The sequence below is a fragment of the Artemia franciscana genome, unplaced genomic scaffold (genome assembly GCF_032884065.1).
Source record: "Artemia franciscana unplaced genomic scaffold, ASM3288406v1 PGA_scaffold_1179, whole genome shotgun sequence".
Taxonomy (NCBI): Eukaryota; Metazoa; Arthropoda; class Branchiopoda; order Anostraca; family Artemiidae; genus Artemia; species Artemia franciscana.
In genome coordinates, this window is record NW_027062617.1 from 2006927 (window position 1) to 2019195 (window position 12269).

Genomic DNA, 12269 nt, shown 5'->3' on the forward strand with positions numbered 1-12269 from the left:
CCGGTTACAATTAAAGCACAAATATGCTTGAAAAACGCAACCAGTACACAATTACTAATGAAAAGAAGTAAAAAATGAATATATTAATAACAGAAGAACGACCAAAAAACATAAATAGTACTCTCTCGTGATCCAGTCCCACGCTCACCAAGCGCCCGCAAGGAGATGCTTCTTTAACCTATTTTTAAAATGTTAATTTTAATATTTTAATGTTAATAACACTTTCTCATGTCAAGTTTGCTATAACAATTAATTTTTACTCATTAAATAAATTATGACATTTTTGTTTACAGCGTGGCCATGTTGTTACTGTGGAGCGAAGAAAAGCTCTCCAGCTGCTGCCTATAAACACTTAGAAATGCACGCAGGACCAAGATCCTTTCGCTGTATTACTTGTGGATATCGTGGCAATACTTTAAGGGGTATGCGCACTCACATTCGAGTTCATTTCGAAGGACAAAATATCGAAGTGAAAGAGGAGGAGCTTCTCCGATGTATTGGAAGGGGAGACGTGGACGACGAAATCACACCTGACAAAAATGACGAAGCAAAAGGTCAGAGTGCCGCTGCACCAGGCCCCATGCAAGACTACATACAAATGTGCTTGCCGCCCAACGAACTGGATAATGGACTGTTTCAAATCCACATGCTACCAGCCACTCGCCCTGGAAGATCTCAAAAATCTGAAAAAATCTATAAATGCGACTTTTGTCCATATTCATCCAGCTATCCAGGGAATGTGTTAAGGCATACAAAACTTGTTCATGATAAAATTCGCACTAATGAAAACGGTGATAGCCAGAGTGAAGAAATTCAAGTGGAAGTTAAGGTAGAACCCGATATAGTAGTGAAAGTAGAACATGATTCAGATAAATCGGATACAGAATGTTTAGAAAACTCAGTGAACCATTGTAAATCGTGTAATATAACGTTTACATACTTGCAAACATATCTTGCACATAAGAAGTTCTATTGCACAACTAGTCAGAAAGATGTTATTGAAAGTGTTTAATTTTTATAATTTGGTGTTTAATTACAATGGAAACAATACCTAGTAGTACCAATTTCTCTGCCCTAATGGCTACTTTGTCATTTGAGCATCAGTGAAAACAAACTATATTTTTCAGAAGCTTTACTTTTTTGATTGTAATTAAAAAAAAGAGACAAAACTGCTTAAAGATCGAAGATTCTTTTTTTTAAATGTCTAATTTTGTAGCAAGTAGATGTGACAAATGACGATCAGTTTGTTTTTCTAATCTAATATAGCAATGATTTTAGGATATCCTCAGCTTTGAACAGTAATTCCTACCAAATATATTGAAAACTACCAGTAAAAAATGGTTCACTAGAGCACAAATAACTCTTCGTCATTTTTTTTTAGGGGGGGGGGGGGTTCGAAGAAGGTGTTAACAACGAACTTATTGTAGTTCAAAAACATGGATTGAGAATTGATATATTCGTTAGTGATGGCTATTTGGTTAAACATTTGGAATGATGCCCAAAGGACGACAGTTAGGTTACAGTACTATACCTTATATAGTTATACAGGTTATTAAGTAACATACCTATACAACTATATAAGTTAGGACATTGAGATGAATATGCTTGAGTTATACACCCACCGTTTATACCTTATACTCAATCTCTCATGCTTAACAAACAGAATATAAAGTCGTTTGTACGAATGACAAATGACAACGTTTATTCTCAGTTTATATCGCGGCTAGAGCTTTTCCCGCTTGAATCAATTTTTCACTTTGATTCGGCTGTTTTTGCTTATATTTGAACCGGAAGCGGGGCGTTGTGATTAATTTTTTCCCGGGCACCCAACCCTAGGAGCGGCTCTGGATCCCCCTCGTGATATTTACATTTGGTTATTCAATATTTTATGTGTGTCCTCTAGGCACATTTTGTACTAATGAAAAATAGTGTCTGAATACAACACTCAATGTGTAACATCATTATAATGCTACCATGCATCTTTTTTACTCTTTAAATCTGCTTGAATGTGACTTCATTTACAAGAAAAATATTATTTTTCTAAATTAAGGCTCTAAAGCAGTCAGCCGAAGGGTACACGTCCTGCCCCTGGGGCACCAATATATATCCACCTTCCCCTCCGGTGGGGCCTGCGCCCCATTTGAAAATCACGGAGTTTGAACATAACAGGGAAGTGGCACAAACAAAATTTGTTTAATTTGTTGTACCATGAAAGAAATGTTTACCCTTATGTTTCCTAAAATTGGCTAATTAGCAACTTGGTCTATTGCATGGTTGCCATTCCATATTCTGGGAATTGGAGGGGTGCTGGTTATGGTAATCTCTTTAAGTCAGGAATATCAAATGGAACCCTTAGGTCATTTAGCGGTCCAATAACAAAAAGATTGCTACTATTTCCTCATTTTTTCGTATATTTACCATAAAATTCCAGTTCTTTGCATTTCTTCAAATTTGCCCCTCAAATCAAATGCCTATCTTTGGTGAATAAAAAACCACTGGGGTTTGAAGAGCAAAACACAAAGTATACAGAAAATGGTTGACAATAAAAAAAGAGGATATCAAATCATATTTTCGCTCTGATTTCATGTTTTTTTTTGCCGTGCATGAGTTTATGCTACTCTTTGTTGACTGTTACTTTTTTGTAGTGAAATATAAAAAAGAATTGAAAATTCCCCACGATGGGGAAAAACCTTAAAAGTTGTGCGCACAGGTCTTCCCAGTTTCCTGGATTCCCTTAACACAAAATCCCTGAGAATCGTTTATTTCTACGGTCAAATGAGTCAATTAATGTATCAACAAAGAAACTTCTAAGAACAGATGTTTTCTGACTCCCACTTTACAGTGGAAGTTGAAATAGGCGACGCGAAATTAAGGAGCGTCCTGAATCCTTAGCGAAGTTTGTATTAAAAGAGATAAAAAAAAAAGTACACAGGGGGACAGAAAAACCTGACGATTGCGTAGGTATAGTTCAGAGAGTTCATTCCTACTGATATTTAATAAAAGAAAACAAGTTTTTTTTTTTTTTAATTGAAAGAAAGGAGCGACAATAAAACTCAAAACGAACAGAAATTATTCCGTATATGAAAGGGGCTGTTTCCTCCTCAACGCCCTGCTCTTTACGCTAAATATTTTATTGTTTTAAACAGTAGAGTCGTGAGAAAGAGTCAAACATTAGCGTAAAGAGCGGGGCATTGAGGAGGGGACAGCCACTCTCATATACGGAGTAATTTCTGTTCGTTTTAAGTTTTAATGTCGCTCTTTACAAAAAGGCTATTTCAAAATTTGGAACCGGTGACTCTTGGAAAAAACGAGCGTAGGAGGGGGGCTAGTTGCCCTCAAATTTTTTTGGTCACTTAACATGGGCACTAGAACTTTTAATTTTCGTTAAAATTAGCCCCCTCGCGACATTCTAGGAACACTGGGTCGATACAATCATCCCTGGGGAAAAAAAGAACAAACAAAAAAAACAACAAATAATCTAAAATTCCACATTTTTGCATAATGACCTTGAAACCTCTACAGTAGGGTTCTCTGTTTCGCTGAATCTGACGGTGTGATTTTCATTAAAATTAAATGACTTTTAGGAGGAGTTTCCCCTTTTTTCGAAAATAAGGCAAATTTTCTCAGGCTCGTAACTTTTGATGGGTAAAACTAAACTTAATGAAACTTATACATTTAAAATCAGCATAAAAATCCGATTTTGATGTAGAGATTGGTATCAAAATTCAGTTTTTTAGAGTTTCGGTTACTATTGAGCCGGGTCGTTCCTTACTACAGTTCGTTACCAAGCACTGTTTGACGAGCTGGGAATCATCCGAGTACTGCATTCATGACAAGATAAAATATACTATATTTTATAAAATATAAATACATAAAATAAAAATAACTATAAACATTATAATATAATATTATAATATACTATAAAAATAATTATAAATGTTATAAAATATAAACATAAATAAACTATATTAAAAAAATAAATAAAATATACAACCTGTCACACGAATCATTTTATAATTCATATTTGTTTAAAAAGCTCCCCGGTCCAAGAAGTTTTCCAGCTTTCCGGTCTAGTTTTTGTTTTGTCATTCAAAACGACGAAATTTAGCGACGAAAAATTCGGAGCTTAGAAACTTGTTTATAAGATTTATAAAAAAAAATTATTTTTGTAAACATTGTTGTTGAATATCCACTAAAACAACTGAAACCTCACCTGGCTCTACATCTAGGATTTGGTAGTTATTATGATTTTTTATGGTAGAAGCAACTTTTTGAAAGGTTTCTGCACTTGTTTTACTCCTTCATGTAGACTGTTTTCCATTAGGATCGTTACAAACCAAAATTTCGGGGGAGGGGAATTTTGCCAACTGACTGGTCATTTTTAACGACTTTTTTTTATAAATAACTAGCATAATGTCCGTTTTTAATATGATACGTAAAATCACTGTACAAGTCGGAAAAATCTCTGCATTTACCGACTGAGATTTCGTTAAATGTCATGTCACTATTTCCATGAACTTTATTTAACCAAGTGGAGAATTGTGGCACCATCTGTAAAATCAAACAGTTCGTGGTAACGAACTGTATTAAGGAGCGACCCGACTCAATAGTAAACGAAACTCTAAAAAATCGGAATTTTGATACCAATAGATATATCAAAAGAATTGGATTTTTATGCTAATTTCAAATATATATGTTTCATCAAATTTAGTCTTACTCATCCAAAGTTACGAGCCTGAGAAAATTTGCCTTGTTTTGGAACATAGGGGGAAACACCCCTTAAAAGTCATGCGACCTTAACGAAAATCACACCATCGCATTCAGCGTATCAGAAAACCCTACTGTAGCGGTTTTTACGCTAAAGTTATTTACTGTTCAATAAAGAAGAATAGAGAGAAAGAGTTAAACTTTAGCGTAAAGAGCGGGACATTGAGGGAGGAACAGCCCCTTTCATACACGGAGTAATTTCTGTTCGTTTTAAGTTTTAATGTCGCTCCTCACTTTCAGTTATAAAAACTTGTTTTTTTTATTTAATCACAACAGGAGTCGGTAAGACTGCTGCATTTACCAACCAAGTTCGATATTTCTGTATATGAAATGTCATTATTTTCGTGGTCTTTGTTTAATCCAAAAAAAAATTTGACGGAACCGAAAAAATCGTGGCGCTTCGCTTATGATTTTTACCGAGTGCCCAAAAATATTGGGGAAGGGGCATCCCTCCATACGTGACGTCCGTGCTTCCCATTACCCCTCAAACTGACAACCGCAGCAAGAATCGCTGGTGACTCCTTAATTTAAGTTATATTTCAGGCATCGGGTTTGAAGCGTGTTTTGGGTATGCTTGACAAAGATCGTTTAACGCATTTTTACTTGTCCGACTTTAAAGAGTTTTCATTTTGCAAGTTCCAAGCATGCTGGACACGGGTTCCTTAAAATTGTAACGCGCCAGAATAGCATGGTTGAAGACGGGTTCTACAAACATTCGCCAGTGTTGAACACGGCACTCAAAACGGTCATCTGCACAACCCGTGTTGAACTCTGAGTTGGATGTGGGTGGCCTGAAAGCAAGGCTGCAGTGCCAATAAATAGTGCAGTTTACAACTACTAGCAGCACAATAAGCTATTACATATCAAATAAGGTCTTTAATTAATCTGACATTTTTAAGGGATTATCCCAAGTTTGTCTTTGGTTGTACAAATCAAAAATTTTGGCGTCAGGATTAAAATGACTCAAAGGAATGGATACCTACCATCAAGCTTAACTAGGGGCAGGGACGAAACTATGAAGGTGATTAACTGGACCGATATTTAGAATTTGCAACCATTTTCATACCATAATTTTGAGCTTTTAATAGGTCTGGATGTATTCTTTTGAAAAACTAGTTGTAATCTTAGGGCTAGTAAATTTCTATAAAAAGCCAATATTAACTTTACCGCTTTAAGAGTCTTTGTAGCTCGATTTAGTCGTTTCCAATTCCAAAGGATTTTTGTCATTGATGCGACGTGGGGAAAATATGAGGAGTTTGACATGGGATGGTTATTGTTTTCGAACGAAGGACGCTTACGAAGGGTCAGTGATAAATAGCGCCAAATGCTTTAAACTAAGCCTAGACAGGATATAGGGAAATTCCATTAAGTGGAAAATGCGAAGCAGGCTTGCAAAGTAAATCCTATCCAATAACTGTGATAGATGATGAAATTTTGAAGTCATCTAAGAAATTATTGAATCTTTTGTTGCTCACTTACTCGCGCCTGTCCAAATAGAAACAAAAATCCACATTTCTTAAAATATTTTGACAGAGGACTGAACAGACAATTGATACTCCTGGATCGAAATGCTACTAAATTCAACGTTGCCCAACATAGGACATATATTTTCACTGTTATAATAATACCGTGTTAGTTATTCAGTTTTAAAAGAATACTTACTAGAATTGAGAATTGAACTTTGAAAGCAAAGTCTCTGAAATGGCCTGAAACTGTCAAGATCCTTGGCGGCCACTTTTGTTAGTTTAAATGCCCATTAAATGACAATTTAAAGTCTTCCTTTTTTCAAATCACACTTGGAACAATTAGTCATAGTTAATGATCTGGTCGCCTAACTCAAATTCTAATTTTAAGTTAGCCTTAACTTAAAAAATGCATTTAAATTAAAACCAATAGTCGTTGGGTAGGATTTAAAGTGAAAAAACAAGACAGTTAAACAAATTATGTGAGATCATTAGTTAGGAAAACACGAAGGTAAAATTTCAAATACAATACAAAACTAATACATTTGAAATCAAAAAGAAAAAGAGAGAGGAAAAGAGCTTCAAAAAGTACTTAGAAAACTATTTTTTCTTACCATATTCCCCCGATTCGCTGACGCCCTGCTTCTTTCATTTCAGTTATACGTGTACTATTGTTAGTCATTTCAAATGTTTATTTCTTAAATTACATTATCGTTCATTAGGCATATGTTGACTATTCTAACACCATCTACACATATCAAGTGCTATAGACAGACTAGAATCAACCCTTCTTGACAATTTCAAGTGATGGATATTATCCAATATTTAGCTGTATTAAGTGCGAGAAGGGGCTTTGAAAAATATAAAACAAATAGGTAAAAAAAAAAATGTGAGCCATAATAATAAAAATCAGAGTAAAAACAAACCTTGATAAAAGGGGAGCAGAAATCCCAGAAATTAAAAAAAAACAACCTTTGCATTTTGATGTTGATCAGCTTACTGTCACTTCTTTACTGTTAAAATAAGATGGTGGGTCTTTTAATTTTCAATTTGTTAGTTCTCATTTTCTAGGGCTGTTCTTTAGTCTGACTTCTAAATATTTGGCATTGTTTCTTTCCATTTTTTTTTCATGGCTTTTATCCCACTGTAGACAGCTGAATCAAATTACTTGATAATCATTGATTAATTGATAGATTACTTGATAGATTCAAATTACTTGATAGTAATGTCAAATTACTTGAGCTATTCAATAAATATCTGTTCACTGGCTGACAATGTTTCTTAGGTTTCACGTCATTGTTATTTTATGTTTTACATTTTCTTCGGATTGCAGATTTCTATGAAATTTTCTTCACCCTTTTAGGTTTTAATCACTTATCTTTAAATTTAAAATAGAAGTACAATTCGTATAAACACACCAATTTACGTTGCAGGTTGTGACTTGAAACGAATATTTGTATCGTGATGAACTGTCCTGCCTCCTTTGGTCCGATGTGACCTTGCACTAAAAAATAAATGTGTCTTATAATCTTATAAAAAGATTATTTTGTGCGAATATAAACAAATATAAACAAACAAAAATAAAAAATAAACAAAAATAAACAAACAAACAAACATAAACAAATACAAACAAACACAAATATAAACAAAATAAATCATCTGCTTAAACAGCGACTGTGTCGCATCTCTCTGAGACCGTGTATCCCTCTGTCTCTTAGAGAACGAAACACATATTCAAAGGGATATAGAAACACAGTGATACGGATGTCAGCTAAAATCTTTTTCTCGGGAAGTCAAAGTTTCTGTCTAATTATCCTTATTTTTTACAAATTTTATGGGGAAATGACAACTAGAGCGCTGAAAAGAATCTTATAGAGGATGTCCCGTAGAAACGACAGAATTGTATATAATTAACACAAGAAATGATTCAGGCCCTTTTCAGTTCAACGCTGACCCAAGCTAGCAACACTTCGCCAAACAGCGAGATGTATTATGTATGTTACTCTATTTTCTACCAAACTCTTTTTAAATCAGAGGTTCCCAAACATTTTTTCACATAGATCACTTTCAAACTTTGGCTGGTTCTGATGGACCCCCTGCAGCTACATTTATACAGGACCCCCTGCAGCTACATTTATACAATTCCTAAAACTTGACAAAAATTGTGAAAATGAGATCTAACTATAAAAATTAGCGTTGTGGCTGAGTTTTAACCCGGAATCGACAGTTTCGAAAATAAAGTTTGATCTATCAATTAATTGATTGTGCTTTCAGTGGAAGTAAAAAAAGGTAAAGTTATCCAATCAAAATGGGGCTCTATCGAATTTTACTTTTTGACATCTATTCACAGCAGAAGAAATCAATCAATTATCACTTATTTTATTCAGAAAACTCCCCAATCGGAGTGGCAAAAACAAGCTAAAAAAGTTTATTTTCTTGGGTTGTATTTATTCAAATATGTAATTATTACGTTAATTATGTTGTAACATGATAAGAGTTGTGATATAATTAAAGTTAAACAGTAACCACGCGACTTAACTCCTACAATAACCATCACCAAATAGTCATAATTTCAGATGTACTTGATGGATTGACAGCAAACTACTAATATTTCGCTTGAGTTACGTTAGGAATAACTACAGAGCTCCCCGTTTTGTGATATTAAATCTGCTCCGTTTCCTCCTAAAAAGCTTGTAAGAACACTAAAACCTTTTCGACAAGAGAAACGCCATCAAAAGCTTTCTGGCAATTCCCTGGAGTCCGGGATATTTTTCGAGAATTCCAGCCTGCAGCCAAAATGTTTGATACCCTCTTTTAAAGTTCACTTTCAGCTCCTCATTAGTGCTTAGATCGAATAACTCTTCGTGTAAACTCCTCGTTTCCTCAAATGGATTTAGATCCATGGTAGTAATTCTACCGTCAGAACATCTTCAAGTCTGATTTCGCAGTCATCATGCACGGCAATTAAATGCTGAACGTATGTCTGAGTATTGTCATCAAGTGATTTGTTTGTGACTAGTTTGAAAATTGGAAAAATTCACGTTGACTAGTATTCTACTTGATAAATTTCAACTTTCCAAAAAAAAGTTGAAATTCCAACCTTTAATTTTATCAAATTGAGGATGTCCCCTAGTCCTCCTTGTCATTACAGGTTAATGTCATTAAAGTTTTGATCAAATCTGTAAGATGCACGGTGTCTGCTTTCAAATTAGTCAGGTTTTCTTTTACATCTGGATGCTTACTTTCCAGAAACTCTAAACCTGATTCAAAAAATGAGACAAATGTTGTTAAACATGCACCTTTCGACAAATAGCGTAATTCATTATATAAAAGCAATCACTGGAAGTCTTCATCATTTTCATCGCGCTGCTGTGCAAATAAACAGGAATCCAATACATTGATTCTTATTTCGTTAACTGCATGAAGCGATTGGTGCAATTTATCACTCAAACTTTTCGATACTAGGTGCTGTTGGTGGATATCGCAGTGAATTACAGTTACTACTACTACTACTGCTAAAAACTCACCGCAGCGCCAAGCCGCCTGAGACCGACACAGCTAAGTACGCTCGTACTCCATCCCATGCTATTCAAAGCCTCTCTCTTTACACCCTCCCAGGAAGTTCACCATTTCCTTTAAATCTTTCTTTATGACATCCTCCCGCCCAGCCGCGGACGACCTGTTTTTCGTTTAGCCCTAGAATATTGGCCAGAAAGGACAATCTTCGACAATATGTCATCCTTCATCCGCTAAGCTTGCCCTAGCCATCTCGACCTTTCTCTAACTATAGCCCTGGAAACCGGGATTGAACCACATTTTTCGTACATCCTACTGTTTGAAATACGGTCAGTCAGTCCGGAATCCAGAACAATCCGTAGACAATTTCTCTGGAAAACATCAAGTAAATCTTTATCTGCTTTTCGGAGCGCCCATGCTTCAGAGCCATATTTGACCTCTGTCACCACTGTAGCGTCCAATATTCTAATCTTGGTTTGCACACTTATCTTCCTTATATACTATTGCACACTTGTAACTTTTTTTTAACTCTGGAAAAATACCCTGAGCCTTAATTATTATACTTTTAATATCTTCACTGCTCCCACCGTCTTTACTAATAATACTTCCAAGGCAAGTGAAGCTGTCCACCTGATAAATCTTTTCTTTACCCAACGCCACCTTTTCATCTTCACTTATACCTAGCCTTAGTGACTTAGCCTTCTTAACAATAATTTTTAAGCCTACTCTAGCACCATGAACTCGCAAAACCATTAAAAATTTATTCATTTTGCTCACACTTTCATCTAGGATGCTTAAATTATCTGCTAAATAAAAGTCCAGGAGACTTTTTCCTCCCCGTTTGATTCCGTGGTTTCCCATTGCTTTTCCTGTGCTCCTTAAGACAAAGTCCATCAAAATGATCGTATAAAGGGGGATAGAGCACAACACTACTTAACTCCTGATTTATTACGGAGCCAGCTGCTAAACTCATTTCCAACTTTAATCGCAGCAGTGTTATTCTCGTACATCAACAAAATCGGATCTATAAAACTGAAGATCAAAGGAGCTTGATAACTCAGGCACTTCTCAATTATTAACCTAAGAGTGAAAACATGGTCGACACATCCTCTACCTTTTCTAAATCCGCACTGTTCTTCTCTTATAACTTTGGCTACAGAATCTCTCAGTCTAAAAAGTATCATATTACAAGTAATTTGCTACCTACAGAGACTCGACTAATGCCTCGATAATTACCACACTCACTCCTATCACCTTTCTTATACAGTGGTTTAATTAAGGTTTTTCTAAAATCGTTAGGTACCTCCCCTTTTTCAAAAATCATATTCATAATCTTCAGTAACTTATTTCTAACCTCAGAGCCGCCATATTTAAAAAAAAAACTCATTTACCACACTACCAGCACCTGGAGCCGTGTTATTTTTTAATCCTTTTAGTACTGTCGCTAATTCTTCCTCACAAAACAAATTTCCTTCGCGTCGAAGGTATCCTCCCAAGGTATAATCAACAGTTACCTTTTGCATAATTCTTGTAAGGCGGCTTACAAACCCAAGATATCGCCCGACCATGGCAGGAGCTGCATCTGTTGACATTAAGATAACGTTTGTGAATGGAATTGATTTTTCCTTAAAAAAATCCTTTAGGACATTGGATATTGGTTCATCTTTAATGTATGTCTGCGAAGTTTTTGCAAATAGTAGCCCTTCATGGATTCCTTCGTGCATAACTAATCGGAAACAAGCCAATAACAGTACTTCATTATCAGGTTGAGTTGACACGTCCAGTTGATCAGGAAAATGCCTGTTTGCAGACAATTCAGCAAGAAACTTTCATTACAAAAGCTCATTCCACCAATACGTTTTTGTCCAGTATTGTTACTCAGAGAAATTCTTTAGAACATCACAAATGGAGATTTTCGCTAAACAGTTTTTAAAGCCTCTTCAATAGCAGCTAAAACTAACTATTTTCCAATGATGTGCAGTTTTTTTTTAGATTTCACTACAAGCACTTTCTTCTCTTTTCAAAATTCCAAAAACGAGTGAGTCACGTTTATCATTGGCGTTTATATTTATATTAGTGAATAATCGAATAAGTTCATGCAAGACAGCGGGCAGACACACCGCAAGGTGAGACTCGTCCTTTTACAAGTCTCGACACGTAGTACTGAAATCGGAATAAGCAAGTTTTTCATCAGTAACAGTCGCTGAAGTTCTTAAAATATCATCTGCCTACACTTATAGGTGAATTCAGTCAACATTTTAATTCTTTACTATCTAAACCAGATAAAGTTTCGTAGACCCCGGTTACGAATTGTGCGTCCCAATTTTTTTTGTCACGTCAACGTCGGACACTTGGGGCTCTACCTGTACCACTTTGGGAATCACTGGTTTAAATTGATAAGTGATTGGGCATGTAGCTAGCTGAGGGCTAACAGGTCAAGACCCCCTCCCGCATATAGGATGCATTAAACTTCTTCCCCAAAAAAGCCTAGTCCAAAAAGCCTCACAATTTAAACCAAGCCAA

The 12269-nt window shown here is 35.6% G+C and overlaps 2 protein-coding genes across 5 annotated transcripts in view; one reads left to right on the forward strand and one right to left on the reverse strand.

Annotated features, from left to right (window-relative positions):
• The window catches only part of LOC136041194 (zinc finger protein ush-like), a 68190-nt gene extending 67140 nt beyond the window's left edge, over positions 1–1050 (forward strand). For all 3 annotated transcript variants that reach the window (XM_065725755.1, XM_065725756.1, XM_065725757.1), the window contains one exon: positions 294–1050. In XM_065725755.1, coding sequence (XP_065581827.1) covers positions 294–1012 — 719 coding nt within the window. In that variant the 3' untranslated portion in view covers positions 1013–1050. The remainder of the gene's footprint in view (positions 1–293) is intronic.
• A 5851-nt stretch (positions 1051–6901) lies between these two features.
• LOC136041195 (protein C1orf43 homolog) overlaps positions 6902–12269 on the reverse strand; it is a 40927-nt gene continuing 35559 nt past the window's right edge. For both annotated transcript variants that reach the window (XM_065725758.1, XM_065725759.1), the window contains exon 4: positions 6902–7734. In XM_065725758.1, the coding sequence (XP_065581830.1) occupies positions 7653–7734 (82 nt within the window). In that variant the 3' untranslated portion in view covers positions 6902–7652. The remainder of the gene's footprint in view (positions 7735–12269) is intronic.